Raw genomic sequence first — 18,195 nt, forward strand, 5'->3', positions numbered from 1 at the left:
ATAAATAGGAATAAGTAAAAGCAGACAAAATTAAAAGATAATAAATCTTAAGACGTTTTAATGGAGCATAGATTTTATTTTTTGTTGCATAAGACTGAAGCTTTTTTAAAAGACTAGTATTGAATATGTACTGTACTACTGCTCACTAATATTTGCCAATTTTAATTTAAAGCTCATTTTGTAATTAATTGCTTTCTTTTGTATTATTTATTGTGGATTTAAGTGTTGTTTATGTAAACAGTTCAAAATTAAATATTTTTTGCACTGTTCTGTTAATGTTAATGTCAGTCATTTTATAAGATATGTTAAAAAGAAATGCATTGTCTGAATATTTTTTTTCGTTGTCGTCTTTAACCGACAAAGTTGAGGCAATCTGTAAATATCTTGTTCAGACTTTGTATGTTTAAATTTATCTTTGTATGTTTCTATCACATTGTATGATTTAGCAGTTGCTAACTTAATTTAAAAAGTATTAATTGAGATTAAGACTTCATTCAATCAAATCATCCTTGAAATGCTTCATGGAAGCAACAAAAGCTTCCAAACAAAGTTAATCAATGCTCCAAAGTTGGTAAAAATCTTGATTTTATGTTTCCTTCTTGCTCAAACCACAAATGGACAACATTTCCACAACGAATGGGCCGTAGAAATCATTGGGGATGAAAACAACGCAAATGAAGTTGCTGACGCCCATGGATTCATTAACATGGGAAAGGTACTAAAGTAATTTAATTTAAAAAAAATATAACTATCTTGTATAATAGTGTTTTTCACTTAATATTAATTAATAATTTATGAAATCTTGATTAAATTTGTAGATTTTGCAAAGTGGAAACTTTTATCGTTTTTCCCACCCTCACGTTAGCAAACGTTCATTGGAAAGCAGCTCAGAACATCATTTAAACCTTGTTTCTCATGAAAAAGTGAGTTGTTGTATCATCTTTATTATTGTATATAAAACGCGCTTAATTTTGTATAATCTACTTGACTTGAATTTGGGTTGTTTTGATGGAGTTGTTGTTAAATAACATACATTTCCAGTCAAAAATAGTTTTTAGATGTCCATTATGGATGGTCAGACCCAACAAATTTTGTATTTTGTCTTAAATATTATTTTTCTCGTTTCTTTAATAATGTGAAAAAGTTGTATTCTGTAAATATTGTCTCCGGTGACGTTAGTTCATTACAAGTATTTTGTGGAGCATAATGGTTGGAGGTTGTAGTAAGACGTAATAAGAATATCAAAGCCCATACAGAAGTAGGTATCATTTTGAACGTTTCGAATAACTCTTTATTCATTTTCAACATCCATTTCAACATGATGTTGAAAATGAATAAAGAGTTATATATTCGAAACGTTCAAAATGATACCTACTTCTGTATGGGCTTTGATATTCTTATTACAAGTATTTTTGTTTTGTGAAAAGTCTACGAAAATTTGCTAAGATTTATTTTGTAGTACTTTTTATTTTAGTGATGTTAATGTAAATAATAATAAATAAATAATACTTTCTAAAAATGGAAAACAAAATTTGGCACAGTTATAAATAATAGATCTTTTAAATATAAACATTTGTCCGAACTAAATTTTGAGTTGCATATGCTTTAATTGCCAAATGTTAAAAATGTTTAACCTTTGCACAAAAGTAATTGGGCATTTTTGATCTCACAGAGAGAGGATCGTATTTGCAATAAAATGTGGCTTTGGGTAATAAGGCTGGTTTAAATATGAATAATTCAGGAAGGTCAGATGCCTCATCTCATAACTTTACACACACACGATGCCTCAGGCTAAATACTATATTATAATTTTGCAATTTCCCAGAACTAATTAAATTTAAATTGTTCTGGAAGCAAGATATTGACCAGGTAATCCCGAACTTACCTGTCACCGTTTGTGTGCAAGTAAATGCCCCCCTGATAATAAGTCGTCTATCAGAATTCCCAGGTGCGATTTTTGCCGGTATGACGTAACAAAGGGACGCGAGCGCTGTCTGTGGGAAATCCAGGTTTCGCGCGTTTGTGGGAAACCATCTTTCAAGGTCACTTAGGCCGTCAAGGTCGCTGAGGGTATTGCACAACAATCGATATTTGTTTGAATTGTCGCGCGTTCTACTTAACGCCCATTTAGCGAGCTGCTAATGAGCTCTGATTGAAACCAGAACATTATTACGCTTCGTTTTTGTTCGTAGTCGCCAAACAAAATAAAACCGCATCTCGCAGCTAATTATTTAATGAAGAATTTATTGGTGACTTCGCCCTTGCTGTGTAAGTTTGCTGAAGATTCTTGCGTTGATAAGTTGTTTATTGATCGAAGTTTTGGCCCAACAACCGCTTAGTGTCCCAAACCCGCGCTAATTAACCAAACTTGTTTACACTTGTCTCGTGGTATTTTCGTTCAGCGAATTCCTGCCGCTGAATAATTCATGTTTTCACATTTTTGTTCTTTTGGAAGCTAATTGGGTTCCTTGGAGCCGATAGATAATGTTCTTACGTTGGAAGGATGTATGTTAATGGTAAACGGAACAAGATGTCAGACGTATTGTCTGCTGCCTTGTATTGTGTGTACTATATGTGTGATTTGTATGCACAGCTGTTTTATTCTGTGCAAACAATAGATTGTACACACTGTACAAATTGATTGTCGTGTCAGCTGGCCATCATCGTGATTGAAAATTTAACCTCAATATCAAGATAGTTGAGTTAATTATTCGCAAGAATTCTGCACAACCTTTTTGCTTCCGAACGGAATACTTTAATTTGTGGTAATTTCCCCAAATACGATATGGCCTGGGCCTATGACGTCACAATGCGACACGTAGCTATCTTATGTCGCGATCGTTTGTCTGAACACACGAAGCACAAATCTTAGAGGTTGTGCAGTTTCTTTGGCAAACTATTTGTGGTCCACTTTGCTGGTCCCATTAAGCACAACCGGCCCATTGTTACATCACAATGCTTGGTTGCTCGTGGAAAGATTGCTCAGACCATTTCGTTTCCAACATTACCAGCAAGTTCATTGTCTACATGCAATTGTGAAATATTCACGGTAGGTTGTATTGAAACTGAAAACATTTTTAAACACTTGATATGTAGATGGTTCAGTTTCGACTTAACATTTTAAATTTAAATCGTTTGCAAATCGCATTTCCAGCTATATCTGTAAAGTTATCGTTTAAAAAGTATTTTTTGCGTAAGAAACTTGAAAATATTGTGAACTAAGTTACATTTCCACATAAACTCGGTGAACATGCTTTAAACATATGATGCCATTTATACATTGTTGGATTGAAATATGTTTGCGATGATAAATAGATTGTGTGACTTGTTATGTTTCAAAGTTCGAGCGACAATAGGCGGTAGTGACGTGTCAATGGCGATTGTGTGTCATCAAGCAGAAATGCCTGTAATTGCCACAGCAACACTAGTTTTGAACAATTGTTTTGTTGCAGGTTGCTTGGGCGGAACAGCAAGTGGCAAAAGTTAGAAGAAAACGAGATTTGGTGGAGCTTGGTCGAAGCCACTTTCCTAACGACCCACTGTGGGGACAAACCTGGTACTTGGTGAGCTCAACTTAATAATGTGCTCACATGTCTGTGTGTAACCCGACCCCTTCAAGTTTGGGGGGGATTACTGGGGTATATTCAGCTCACGATCCCGGTAATTGAGGCGCAGCTAGCCAACCCGAGGCCTCGGTAATCTGCACAAAGTGACTTTCTCCCAACTTAGTCTGCTATTTCGCCCAAAGTGAAGTCACGCTTGGGTGGGTCGCTAAAGTAGGGACGTGATATTCCAGCATCTTAGAATGCTGACAACACTAAGACATTAAATGACGTTCCGTTGATTAAATCTAGTGCCAGCTGTGCCAATAGTAGATTGCTATCGTGCAAATATTCCCCTCATATTTGTTGGTTAACGTTAGCCGGGCTTTGATTGACAGGTCATTTATCAACCGCACACCTGTTGCCATCCAAGCTGGAAAGTTAAACCAATGCCACGTTTTAAGTTTCCTGCGTTTCTTGTCACATTTTTGTCGGATCACTTGTACAATCAGCGAAACAATTTGTCCCGGGGCTAAAAACACAACAAGCCAGAAAGCTTTTATGTTAGGTGGAGAAACTGGGGGGATTAGGAATGAGGTTATGGTGTAAATTATTAAGTCAAAATACACCAAACAAACGATAAATAAAATATCAAAACCAGTCAATTGCTTGTCGTTGTTCTACTTTCCATATTAAATGTCGCCGGTTGAACGTAATATTACTCTGTGCATTGAAACAACCTCAGGCGTTTGTTTTTCTTGGTAAATAGTCGCCAGAGGATGTTATCCGACACACACTGGTTTGATTCCTGTTTTCTGCTAAATAATACGTTTATCCATCGGCGTAAGCTAAACGTCCCAGTCATATCTGCCTGTAAACCTCCTTATGGTAAATGGGATGGCATTGTATGTCCCACATACAATCTATCTTTGTATAAAATTATTTTTCATTCTACTCACAGCATTGCTCCCTAACTTTAAGGCACTTACTTATTTTAGGCCTTACGCATGTTACACCAACCTTACCCAAAATGACAGTGTTATTCACACCCGTAAGTTCGTGTAACCCCATATACTAGTTGTATGCCCCCCCTAACCCCATATACCCCTGTTTTTAGCTCCCCAGTAAGAAACCAAGCATGCGTGTAGTTGAGGCCTGGGAAAGGGGATTCACCGGTAAGAACGTTGCAGTGACGATATTGGACGATGGAATTGAATACACGCATCCTGACCTCGAAAAGAACTACGTAAGTTGTGGGGTAAAGTAGGGGAGTTTGGGTTAAAGTAGGGGGTTGTCGGGTAAAATAGGGGGGTGTGGGGTAAAGTAGGGGGTGTGGGGTAAAGTGGGGGAGTTTGGGGTAAAGTAGGGGAGTTTGGGGTAAAGTAGGGGGGTGTGGGGTAAAGTAGGGGGTGTGGGGTAAAGTGGGGGGTGTGGGGTTAAGTAGGGGGGTGTGGGGTAAAGTAGGGGGTTGTCGGGTAAAATAGGGGGTGTGGGGTAAAGTAGGGGGTGTGGGGTAAAGTAGGGGAGTTTGGGGTAAAGTAGGGGGGTGTGGGGTAAAGTAGGGGGTGTGGGGTAAAGTGGGGGGTGTGGGGTTAAGTAGGGGGGTGTGGGGTAAAGTAGGGGGTGTGGGGTAAAGTGGGGGGTGTGGGGTTAAGTAGGGGGGTGTGGGGTAAAGTAGGGGGTGTGGGGTAAAGTGGGGGGTGTGGGGTTAAGTAGGGGGGTGTGGGGTAAAGTAGGGGGTTGTCGGGTAAAGTAGGGGGGTGTGTGGTAAAGTAGGGGGTGTGGGGTTAAGTAGGGGGGTGTGGGGTAAAGTAGGGGGGTGTGGGGTAAAGTAGGGGGGTTGAGGTAAAGTAGGGGGTGTGGGGTAAAGTGGGGGGTGTGGGGTAAAGTGGGGGGTGTGGGGTAAAGTAGGGGGGTGTGGGGTAAAGTAGGGGGGTGTGTGGTAAAGTAGGGGGTGTGGGGTTAAGTAGGGGGGTGTGGGGTAAAGTAGGGGGGTGTGGGGTAAAGTAGGGGGTGTGGGGTTAGGTGGGGGGGTGTGGGGTAAAGTAGGGGGGTCTGGGGTAAAGTAGGGGGGTTGAGGTAAAGTAGGGGGGTGTGGGGTAAAGTGGGGGGTGTGGGGTAAAGTAGGGGGGTGTGGGGTAAAGTAGGGGGGTGTGGGGTAAAGTAGGGGGTGTGGGGTAAAGTAGGGGGGTGTGGGCTAAAGTAGGGGGGTGTGGGGTAAAGACGTTGATGTTGTTCTTACTTCGGTTTTATGGCTGGAGTCCGGTATAACTTGTTAAACTAAAGACGTCCATTGTTTCGTCACAGTACCCTGGCGCTTCCGGTGACATCAACGGGAACGACGATGACCCGATCCCAAGGTTAAACCCCAGCGATGAGAACAAACACGGGACGCGATGCGCAGGAGAAGTCGCCGCCCAAGCAGACAATGGAGTTTGCAGCGTCGGCGTCGCGTATAACGCCAGGATCGGGGGTAGGTCGCATATAACGGCAGAATCGAGGGTAGGTTGCGTATAACGGCAGGATCGGGGGTAGGTCGCGTATAACGGCATGATCGAGGGTAGGTGGCGTATAACGGCAGGATCGAGGGTAGGTGGCGTATAACGGCAGGATCGGGGGTAGGTCGCGTATAACGGCAGGATCGAGGGTAGGTGGCATATAACGGCAGAATCGAGGGTAGGTGGCGTATAACGGCAGGATCGAGGGTAGGTGGCGTATAACGGCAGGATCGAGGGTAGGTGGCGTATAACGGCAGGATCGGGGGTAGGTCGCATATAACGGCAGGATCGAGGGTAGGTGGCGTATAACGGCAGGATCGAGGGTAGGTGGCGTATAACGGCAGGATCGGGGGTAGGTCGCATATAACGGCTGGATCGAGGGTAGGTGGCGTATAACGGCAGGATCGAGGGTAGGTGGCGTATAACGGCAGGATCGGGGGTAGGTCGCATATAACGGCAGAATCGAGGGTAGGTGGCGTATAACGGCAGGATCGAGGGTAGGTTGCGTATAACGGCAGGATCGGGGGTAGGTGGCGTATAACGGCAGGATCGAGGGTAGGTGGCGTATAACGGCAGGATCGGGGGTAGGTCGCGTATAACGGCAGGATCGAGGGTAGGTGGCATATAACGGCAGAATCGAGGGTAGGTGGCGTATAACGGCAGGATCGAGGGTAGGTTGCGTATAACGGCAGGATCGGGGGTAGGTCGCATATAACGGCAGAATCGAGGGTAGGTGGCGTATAACGGCAGGATCGAGGGTAGGTGGCGTATAACGGCAGGATCGAGGGTAGGTGGCGTATAACGGCAGGATCGGGGGTAGGTCGCGTATAACGGCAGGATCGAGGGTAGGTGGCATATAACGGCAGAATCGAGGGTAGGTGGCGTATAACGGCAGGATCGAGGGTAGGTTGCGTATAACGGCAGGATCGGGGGTAGGTCGCATATAACGGCAGAATCGAGGGTAGGTGGCGTATAACGGCAGGATCGAGGGTAGGTTGCGTATAACGGCAGGATCGGGGGTAGGTCGCATATAACGGCAGAATCGAGGGTAGGTGGCGTATAACGGCAGGATCGGGGGTAGGTCGCGTATAACGGCAGGATCGGGGGTAGGTCGCATATAACGGCAGAATCGAGGGTAGGTGGCGTATAACGGCAGGATCGAGGGTAGGTTGCGTATAACGGCAGGATCGGGGGTAGGTCGCATATAACGGCAGAATCGAGGGTAGGTGGCGTATAACGGCAGGATCGGGGGTAGGTGGCGTATAACGGCAGGATCGAGGGTAGGTTGCGTATAACGGCAGGATCGGGGGTAGGTCGCGTATAACGGCATGATCGAGGGTAGGTGGCGTATAACGGCAGGATCGGGGGTAGGTCGCGTATAACGGCAGGATCGAGGGTAGGTTGCGTATAACGGCAGGATCGGGGGTAGGTCGCATATAACGGCAGAATCGAGGGTAGGTGGCGTATAACGGCAGGATCGAGGGTAGGTTGCGTATAACGGCAGGATCGGGGGTAGGTCGCATATAACGGCAGAATCGAGGGTAGGTGGCGTATAACGGCAGGATCGGGGGTAGGTCGCGTATAACGGCAGGATCGAGGGTAGGTGGCGTATAACGGCAGGATCGGGGGTAGGTCGCATATAACGGCAGGATCGAGGGTAGGTGGCGTATAACGGCAGGATCGAGGGTAGGTGGCGTATAACGGCAGGATCGGGGGTAGGTCGCATATAACGGCAGGATCGAGGGTAGGTGGCGTATAACGGCAGGATCGAGGGTAGGTGGCGTATAACGGCAGGATCGGGGGTAGGTCGCATATAACGGCTGGATCGAGGGTAGGTGGCGTATAACGGCAGGATCGAGGGTAGGTGGCGTATAACGCCAGGATCGGGGGGGTAGGCGGCATATAACGGCAGGATCGAGGGTAGGTGGCGTATAACGGCAGGATCGGGGGTAGGTCGCGTATAACGGCAGGATCGAGGGTAGGTGGCGTATAGCGGCAGGATCGGGGGTAGGTGGCGTATAGCGGCAGGATCGGGGGTAGGTGGCGTATAACGCCAGGATCGGGGGTAGGCGGCATATAACGGCAGGATCGAGGGTAGGCGGCGTATAACGGCAGTATCGGGGGTAGGTGGCGTATAACGGCAGGATCGAGGGTAGGTGGCGTATAACGCCAGGATCGGGGGTAGGTCGCGTATAACGGCAGTATCGGGGGTAGGTGGCGTATAACGGCAGGATCGGGGGTAGGTGGCGTATGATCGAGGGTAGGCGGCGTATAACGGCAGGATCGAGGGTAGGTGGCGTATAACGCCAGGATCGGGGGTAGGTGGCGTATAACGGCAGGATCGAGGGTAGGCGGCGTATAACGGCAGGATCGAGGGTAGGTCGCGTATAACGGCAGGATCGGGGGTAGGTGGCGTATAACGGCAGTATCGGGGGTAGGTGGCGTATGATCGAGGGTAGGCGGCGTATAACGGCAGGATCGAGGGTAGGTGGCGTATAACTCCAGGATCGGGGGTAGGTGGCGTATAACGGCAGGATCGGGGGTAGGTGGCGTATAACGGCAGGATCGAGGGTAGGCGGCGTATAACGGCAGGATCGAGGGTAGGTCGCGTATAACGGCAGGATCGGGGGTAGGTGGTGCGTATAACGGCAGGATCGGGGTAGGTGGCGTATAACGAAAGGATCGGGGGTTGGTCGCGTATAACGCCAGGATCGAGGGTAGGTGGTGCGTATAACGCCAGGATCGGGGGTAGGTGGCGTATAACGGCAGGATCGGGGGTAGGTGGCGTATAACGACAGGATCGGGGGTAGGTCGCGTATAACGCCAGGATCGAGGGTAGGTGGTGCGTATAACGCCAGGATCGGGGGTAGGTGGCGTATAACGGCAGGATCGGGGTAGGTGGCGTATAACGACAGGATCGGGGTAGGTGGCGTATAACGACAGGATCGGGGGTAGGTCGCGTATAACGGCATGATCGAGGGTAGGTGGCGTATAACGGTAGGATCGGGGGTAGGTGGCGTATAACGGCAGGATCGAGGGTAGGTGGCGTATAACGCCAGGATCGAGGGTAGGTGGTGCGTATAACGCCAGGATCGGGGGTAGGTGGCGTATAACGGCAGGATCGGGGGTAGGTGGCGTATAACGGCAGGATCGGGGGTAGGTGGCGTATAACGACAGGATCGGGGGTAGGTCGCGTATAACGCCAGGATCGGGGGTAGGTCGCGTATAACGCCGGGATCTGGGATAGGTCGCATGTTGGACGGCCCAGTCGATTTTATTTGTTGTTTGTGTGCAGGTGTTCGCATGTTGGACGGCCCAGTCGATTTATTTGTTGTTTGTGTGCAGGTGTTCGCATGTTGGACGGCCCGGTTACTGACGCGGTTGAAGCAGCTTCGATTGGTTTGAAACCGCAGAACGTTGACATCTACAGCGCATCTTGGGGACCGGACGATGATGGAAGAACTGTCGATGGACCGGCGAGATTAGCTAAGATCGCTTTTGAGGAAGGAGTTAAGTTGGTGAGTTTAACGAACTGAACAGTTCGCATTTAACAAAATGACTGGTAATTGTTGTGTTAAAAAAGTACTTGCCTTTATTACTCAAGTTGGGAAAGAGTTCAAATACGGAGTTGTCATAATTTTCACCTTCTGTGGAGTTGTGACGTCGTGTGTATTGTTTTTAATAATTAATGTGATTGGTTATTGCGCGCTACGTCGTGACTCATTATGATCCAGAACCTTTGTATTGAGTTGGTTTTAGTCGTGAATGCAAAATTATGTTGCTGGTGTCTGAAGTTAAAACACTACATTTACCTGGATTCCCAATCAAAGCAACCCTTTCTATGTGCACTTGTGGTTATGTGCAGGGCCGCGGAGGTAGAGGCTCGATCTTCGTGTGGGCTTCAGGTAACGGAGGGAGGCATGAGGACAACTGCAACTGCGATGGTTACACCAACAGCATATTCACCCTCTCCATCAGCAGCACGACTGAGAGTAAGAAGAAACCGTGGTACTCTGAGTCGTGCTCGTCCACCTTGGCAGCAACCTACAGCAGTGGAACCTTCGGCGAGAAGCAAGTGGTGAGTAAGTGAGGTGACACGTAACACGTAACACTTACATCACAACAACTTGTGACGTGTACAGGTGACGACAGACCTACGTCACAGGTGCACCAACAAGCACACCGGCACCTCAGCGTCGGCTCCACTGGCCGGAGGGATATGCGCGCTGGCCCTGGAAGCGAAGTGAGTCACAACTCGTTGTTAATATTAATGCGGTATTTACTTGGTTTAAGTGATTCACAGCTTCGTTAGATTACGTCGCTCTACTTTGTTTCGTTGCCTCAGAATGATGGTTGAAATATTAATGTTGTTAATGTTGGCCGACTTAGACAACTTATGTGATGACTTCAACATCTTTATAAATATTTAAAATTCATTTAATGTTTCGACAAAACCCCGACCCCCCTACAACCACTGACCCCGATGCCCCCTAGCCCCGGTAACTCTGAATTTAGCACACAGTCTTTCCTCACGTCATCGGTTGTTACCTCATGACGTCATCACATGACGTAACCGTGTGCTTCCCTTTAGTGGTGACCTCACGTGGCGCGACATGCAGCACCTAGTGGTGAGAACTGCCAGGTCGGAAGGACTCGAGTCGGATTGGAAGACAAACGCCGTCGGGAGGCCTGGTGAGTGTGACGTCACTATTGTAGCAATGTAAGGTGATTGTCACGCGTTTGTTTTGTCATAGTAAGTCACTCGTTCGGTTACGGTCTGATGGACGCGCTCGGGATGGTTGACATGGCAACCAACTGGACGCTTGTTCCTAAGCAACACATCTGCAACATTTCGGTGATTTCCCCTGAACAACCACCCCGAATATTCAGCTCGGGGAATACCCTAAGGGTGCCTGTCCTGGTAGGTGGTTCCCCGCTTCACCCGCGTGTGTGGGTTGCTTACCCCCAACTTGTGCTAACCCTGTTGTTGTTGCCCCAGGTTTCATCGTGTGACGACGGAGGGGTGATGGTGGATCGGCTGGAACATGTGCAAGCTGTCCTCACCCTCCGCAACCAACGCAGGGGCGACCTCACGATCACCCTAACTTCACCCCTCGGAACCCGATCGACCCTGCTCGGCAGAAGGTGAACATCGCAGCTTTGGTTCACTCGACCTTGAACTAATGTCTACTTGAACTAATTGCTGTTGATTTCAGACACAGCGATATGTCGACGCGGGGCTTCACCAAGTGGCCCTTTATGACGACACACTCGTGGGACGAAGACCCAAGGGGAACCTGGATTCTTGAGATTAAAGACTCCAACACCCCAACATCGGGTAAGTCCCTAACTTTCCCCAACATCGGGTAAGCCCCTAACTTCACCCAACATCGGGTAAGCCCCTAACTTCACCCAACATCGGGTAAGCCCCTAACTTCACCCAACATCGGGTAAGCCCCTAACTTCACCCAACATCGGGTAAGCCCCTAACTTCCCCCAACACCGGTAAGCCCCTAACTTCACCCAACATCGGTTAAGCCCCTAACTTCCCCCAACATCGGGTAAGCCCCTAACTTCCCCGAACATCGGGTAAGCCCCTAACTTCCCCAACATCGGGTAAGCCCCTAACTTCCCCCAACATCGGGTAAGCCCCTAACTTCACCCAACATCGGGTAAGCCCCTAACTTCACCCAACATCGGGTAAGCCCCTAACTTCACCCAACATCGGGTAAGCCCCTAACTTCACCCAACATCGGGTAAGCCCCTAACTTCCCCCAACATCGGGTAAGCCCCTAACTTCACCCAACATCGGGTAAGCCCCTAACTTCACCCAACATCGGTTAAGCCCCTAACTTCCCCCAACATCGGTTAAGCCCCTAACTTCACCCAACATCGGTTAAGCCCCTAACTTCACCCAACATCGGGTAAGCCCCTAACTTCCCCGAACATCGGGTAAGCCCCTAACTTCCCCAACATCGGGTAAGCCCCTAACTTCCCCCAACATCGGGTAAGCCCCTAACTTCACCCAACATCGGTTAAGCCCCTAACTTCACCCAACATCGGGTAAGCCCCTAACTTCCCCGAACATCGGGTAAGCCCCTAACTTCACCCAACATCGGGTAAGCCCCTAACTTCCCCCAACATCGGGTAAGCCCCTAACTTCCCCCAACATCGGGTAAGCCCTTAACTTCCCCGAACATCGGGTAAGCCCCTAACTTCCCCAACATCGGTTAAGCCCCTAACTTCACCCAACATCGGGTAATCCCCAAACTTCCCCCAACATCGGGTAAGCCCCTAACTTCACCCAACATCGGGGGTAGATACTTAAACGTCCATAGTAGGATTCTAAATCCAAGCGTTTTCAGAACGCTTCCTATTGGCTGGAATTTTATGACGTCACAGATATAATTTTATGACGTAACAGACGATCAGCTGAACGGCCTACTAGATAATTTAGTTTTCTTATAGAAGAAAAATACCAAACGGGTATTTTGAACATATTTTTAACTCTGATAATAGGACACGTCGAGCCGCTGCAATGCTGTCGTACCACATTTTCGTCCGGGGGCTTATATTGCTAACATTATTCGTGTTAGCGCTTGGGCTTACGTGGGTCAAGTATTATTATATTTATTAATAATGTTTAACCAAACCAAAACCTAAACCAGTCCCTAACCAAAATAATATGCATTGTGGTGCGATTTTTAATGAGGCTCTTTTAATTTATGCCTACATGTTGAAGCACATTTTGTTACTTGGTTAACCACAAAGAGCCGCGCACCTTACACACATGAAACAAAAAGAATAGCCTCTCCCTGTTATTTTTTTTATTTAATTTGTTTGCGTGTATCGTGTTTCAAAAGTATTGTTAAAGAAACGTTGGCCTTAAGGCAAACAGACTAACTCGGAACCGGCAATAATCCACACCATAAAGTTGACCAAACGAAATCGAAACATTCTAAAAAATCATATTTGCAACATGAACGGAAGAGCCGTACACAACTGGGTTAAAAGCCGCATGTGGCGACCCCTGATATATATATTCTAGAAACAACTGTTTTCACAAAAAATGTATTTGTTTTTAAATGTGCACATACCTAACATATGCATTGACCATGCTTTCTTTATTACACCAAAAATTGACAACACTAGATAAGGAGACTTACGTATTAAAAAAACAGAAAAAATCACAAAAAACACTTCACAGATTAAATAAAAATGACTTTAAACTTTGCATACACATTCTCCGGCTTATGTGAATTTGCAATTAATATGATTAAAATTAAACTGTAATATTTGAAATAATTCATTTAAAATCAGTTTCAGTAATTCAGGCTGTGATGCAAGCAACATCTAGCCATGACATGAGGCTTGCATCCAAGATCTTGGCTCAACAGGGACAGTCACTTTTTCACCTGAGCTACATAGGGCTCCATGGGAACGGGTTAAGGAACAACCATACCACATTGCCTGTTCCCTTCTGTTACATTTACAACTCCATTGAAGATCATCTAAAAGACTATTCATAGCATGTTAAACCTAGTTAGTTATAAATAGAAATGCCTATCAAATTAAGAAAGTTGAAATAAAATGCATTAGAACACAAAATAAATATTATGTATACAACAACATCATAGTTTAGTTTTCACCCCTTTAGGTCGTAACCAAACGGTAAAGTGCATTCTTACAATTTGAATCCTAATTGCTTTAATGTCATTCATGTTATGGACCAACAAATCAATATTTACCATTAAAAAACTTATAACATTCTGGATTTGAAACTACCATTTAATAATACCTCTGGTATTCTACTTTGAACATCCCATTCCTATCAATCAGGCATTTTTTTTAAATGAAATTTACTGTTTAGGACTTTAGGATCTTAAATATATAATTTAGATTTTAGATGTTTCTTTAGATTATTATAAAAAAATGTTGTGTAATCTAAAATTGTGGCAGATTTAATGTCAAGGATAATTATTTTAGTAATTTCTTAAGTTTAAAATTTTTGCTAATTGAAAAACAATTAATTAGTGAGTTAATAAATCAAGATTTCCATAACTGGTCCATATTCAGTAAAATGTTTTTTAAAACAGCAAATCTAAAGCTTAAGGCAAAACCCGTTATGTCCAAGCGTATTAAATATTTTCAAAAATAGTTTTTAGATTTCTTTATAATAAATCTAGATGTTTTTGATTTAATTTATTATCGTTAAAAAAATGGTAACTATGATTGAAACAGTACACACCAACTGTACACAAGCAGAAAATCCTTCTTAGTTTGTTGCACTTTAATCATACTCAAAAATTGCTAATTAAGATCTTAATGAAAATCAGAAAATGAGGCAAAAATTGTAAGTGTTGTAGATATTGCACCAAAGTGCCAACTTAAAATACAATCAAGTCAATCAGTCTTATATAGCTAATCCTGAGGTGTGTTTAACAATCACTGGGTAAAGTTGTGTGCTTCAATTAGCCTACTTAGACCACCACAACAGATTCATAATCAACTAATTCTAACCTAAAGGAAAGTGGCACGCCGCCTGGTAAATAATACAAAGTTTGTCACACAATTGCAGATTTGATCATCCTATTTATTCAAGTTGTATGATATTTGCAATCAGGAAACTGCAGGCTATTGTTACTAAAATGGCAGCTAGAAATGAGTAAAAGGCAGCCAAAAAAAATTGCCAATTAAGTTGGTTGTTCAAACGCACATGACAAAAATATTTATGTTTTAATAAATAATAAACAAAACGAAGTTATTAAGTTTAGTACGTATACCCTGCATAGTTGCGTACGGTCATTTAAGCAGACTGTACGCAATTTTTTTGTAATGGCCTGTTTTGGCTTTGCACACCTGCATTCACACATTGGTCAAGTTTAAACACACTTGAACTAATTTTTGAGACATATACTGCTAACGCTTGTTTTTTAACATAACAGTGGTGTGGTTATTTTGCGCTTCTTTTACGGCGTAAAATTCAAAACGGTGTCAAAGTATTTACCCATAAGCCAATTAATTTTCTCCTATTTACCGACACGACAATAAACGATGTTTTGACTTTTTATTTTTCGTCAAGTACTACAGTACATTTGCGCTTAATAAGAATCTATTACGTCATAAAATTTCAGCCAATAGGAAGCGTTCTGAAAACGCTTGGATTTGGAATCCTACTATGGACGTTTAAGTATCTACCAACATCGGGTAAGCCCCTAACTTCCCCCAACATCGGGTAAGCCCCTAACTTCCCCCAACATCGGGTAAGCCCCTAACTTCACCCAACATCGGGTAAGCCCCTAACTTCACCCAACATCGGGTAAGCCCCTAACTTCACCCAACATCGGGTAAGCCCCTAACTTCACCCAACATCGGGTAAGCCCCTAACTTCACCCAACATCAGGTAAGCCCCTAACCCTAACCCAACATCGGGTAAACCCCTAACTTCACCCAACATCGGGTAAGCCCCTAACTTCCCCCAACATCGGGTAAGCCCCTAACTTCCCCCAACATCGGGTAAGCCCCTAACTTCACCCAACATCGGGTAAGCCCCTAACTTCACCCAACATCGGGTAAGCCCCTAACTTCACCCAACATCGGGTAAGCCCCTAACTTCCCCCAACATCGGGTAAGCCCCTAACTTCCCCCAACATCGGGTAAGCCCCTAACTTCACCCAACATCGGGTAAGGCCCTAACTTCACCCAACATCGGGTAAGCCCCCAACTTCATCCAACATCGGGTAAGCCCCAGCGCTGTACATACAAGGTGTAGTGAGATATAGCATCGATCACAGCAAGCTTTTCCTTGTAGGAACTCTTTCTGGTTTCAACTTGATCCTCCACGGTACAGTGAAGTCCGACTGGGGAATCCCCACACCAAAGGACGTCCAGCTTCCCGATGAAGCAACAGATTCACCACAGGTTGCAACATTTTAACCACTTTAACACTTAGTTCTACAAAGTTTCAAATTCGATGTTTTTTGCAGCAAGTTGAGCCGACAGCGCCCCCGAGTGTCGCCACCACCCCCAGTCCTTCAGGTAACTTCCATTGTTCCTTCCTTTGTTCCTTCCTTTCACATTTTACTTTTTCAATAACACAGCTGTTAGCTTCGCAGTTAGAGTAACAAGCAAAACTTATTTCATCACAACGAGCTAACAGCACGCTATGACGCAACAATGGGGTAGACTAAATAAAATTACATGTGTTTAAATCATTGATGTGACCGTATATGGGTCAAAATGCCAAAGACCCCGATAAAATCAAACACATACGATGTTTAAATGTTGGTGTGATGCTGCACGATTGTGACGTAACACTACTTTCTATTCAGCTCACGTTGTCGAGAATTGCGAGATCGAACTTTCATCGGAGCCTGGATGTTTGGGTGAGCATTTGCTTGTTGTTGTTGTTTTATTGTTGCTTAATTTTGTTATTGTTGTTGTTGTTGCTGTAATGTTGTTGCCGCCCGCAACTGCAGCAACCACAAACTTGTGCCTCGATGTTGTGGTCGTTGTACTTTCGGCCGCTCACTAACTCCCCTCCAGTAATTTGTTTCTTTTTGGCTTTTCTCCTCACGTCCTGACGTCAACCACAACTGATGACGTCACAGTGTGTTCCGCTGGTTTCGCGCTGAGTGGATCGAAGTGCGTGGCGAGCTGCGAGGTCGGCCACTACGCGGTGCAAGAGGGCGGTGGCCTGGTGTGCCGGGGATGCCCCTCATTCTGTCACAGCTGCGCCGGGTCACGCTTCATTGATTGCGTACAATGCGTGTCTGGGGCCAGGATGGGGGAGGGGAACAGGTGCTTCCCCCCGGAACCCCCGCCCACACCCACCAGGGTCTACTACATGGTCGCGGTCTCCATCCTAGCGCTCGCCTTCCTTTGTTGCGCAATAATATTCGTCATCAACAAACGACGCAGCGCCTCTAGCGGAGACGCGTACAAATACATCCCGTCGGAAGATGGCGCTATTTCGAGGCTTATAAACGACTCGGGTTTGGAATATTACGATGACCTTGACGAGTACGAGGACAATCCTGTCAAGGTCGCCACCGGGGGACGCACCAAGCGTAAGAATGGCCACGTGGTTCGGACTTCGGGGAAATCCCCTTTGCTCGACCACGAGGGTGGTTTCTAGGGAAAGACCCGGTTCTGTAACAAGTTGTCAGTGAAATTATGTAACCCCGTGCAATATGCAACAGGGGTCACGACCTTTGACCCCAGGTACAAATTATTAATGACGTCACGCTTGTGGGGAGCAATGTGGTGAATGCACCCCTCAGGTTTTGCGATGTTCACTTTTATTGGTTTGGATCGAACGTGATATTGCAGTAGTGTAGAAGGGGAAGCCCCTAAAGTGCCCTTATATTTCTTTGGTACGCCGTCGCCGGGATTCGAACCTGCGACCCTCGTAACTATTTACTCGTGCTTTATCTGCTTGGTTTTTCTTCCTTGGATGACGTATACTGACGTCACGATGACGTGTGCTGGAAACCTTCCATTTTATTGACGCTTTACTTCTTTTGTAGTTTGTTATTCTACGTGAAATTCAAACATTTTAAAATAAGAACAATTAATTGTGCGTCATCGCTCAACCGACCAATCATCGTCCGCCACGTTTCTTGCACTTCTCTTGTTTTGTAGTTTCGCTTCTGGTTATTACCCGTATTTATTTTCGAATAAACGGATTTGACGAACAATTGTTTTGTCATTATCAAGCAAATACTACTCAGTCTCAGTTTATTGAGAATTGATTCCAAACCCAAAGCAGGGCTGCGGAGTCGGTTAAAAACAACTCGAGTCCGATTCCGGTCAAATGTGCGATTTCGTCGAGTCCCGAGTCCGACCCTGACTCAACAGCCTGTATTTCACCAATTTATGCAACTAAAATAACGTGGATATTTAGCAATCCACTTATGGGTGTCGTATAATTCATTCACTCACAACACATGGTTGGAAAATATTCCAACTTTACAATTTCCAGTTGGCGGCTACATCAGTTTTCAAATTTGGTACTGCCAATGTCGGACTCGGGACTCGGGTAATTTTATGTGGTCGTACTCGAGTCCCAAGTCCGACTCCGCAGCCCTGCCCAAAAGTATTTTACATCAAGAACTGCGTAAAAAATAAGCAAGGCAAGAAAAAACAGTTCTTAA

General features: G+C 45.4%; 1 protein-coding gene across 1 annotated transcript; it reads left to right on the top strand.

Moving 5' to 3' along the window:
- The first annotated feature begins 451 nt into the window (after window positions 1–451).
- Window positions 452–17,732, top strand: LOC146157698 (proprotein convertase subtilisin/kexin type 4-like). Its single transcript, XM_083387548.1, has 16 exons — window positions 452–715; window positions 819–923; window positions 3,453–3,563; window positions 4,660–4,788; window positions 5,850–6,015; window positions 9,386–9,558; window positions 9,906–10,118; window positions 10,183–10,283; window positions 10,632–10,732; window positions 10,795–10,961; window positions 11,040–11,185; window positions 11,257–11,378; window positions 15,852–15,961; window positions 16,027–16,078; window positions 16,372–16,425; window positions 16,651–17,732. Exons 1-16 carry the CDS (start codon window positions 515–517, stop codon window positions 17,175–17,177), a joined length of 2,478 nt encoding a protein of 825 aa, XP_083243674.1. The 5' UTR covers window positions 452–514; the 3' UTR covers window positions 17,178–17,732.
- The last annotated feature ends 463 nt before the right edge of the window (window positions 17,733–18,195 follow it).

The sequence above is a fragment of the Ascidiella aspersa genome, chromosome 4, assembly GCF_963924565.1.
Source record: "Ascidiella aspersa chromosome 4, kaAscAspe10.2, whole genome shotgun sequence".
Taxonomy (NCBI): Eukaryota; Metazoa; Chordata; class Ascidiacea; order Phlebobranchia; family Ascidiidae; genus Ascidiella; species Ascidiella aspersa.

Excerpts from the sequence above, each read along its gene's own strand:
- LOC146157698 (XM_083387548.1), top strand. The coding sequence starts at position 515 with ATGCTTCATGGAAGCAACAAAAGCTTCCAAACAAAGTTAATCAATGCT. Across the intron at positions 716-818 it reads GATTCATTAACATGGGAAAG|ATTTTGCAAAGTGGAAACTT; the intron begins GTACTAAAGTAA and ends TTAAATTTGTAG. Across the intron at positions 4,789-5,849 it reads CTGACCTCGAAAAGAACTAC|TACCCTGGCGCTTCCGGTGA; the intron begins GTAAGTTGTGGG and ends GTTTCGTCACAG.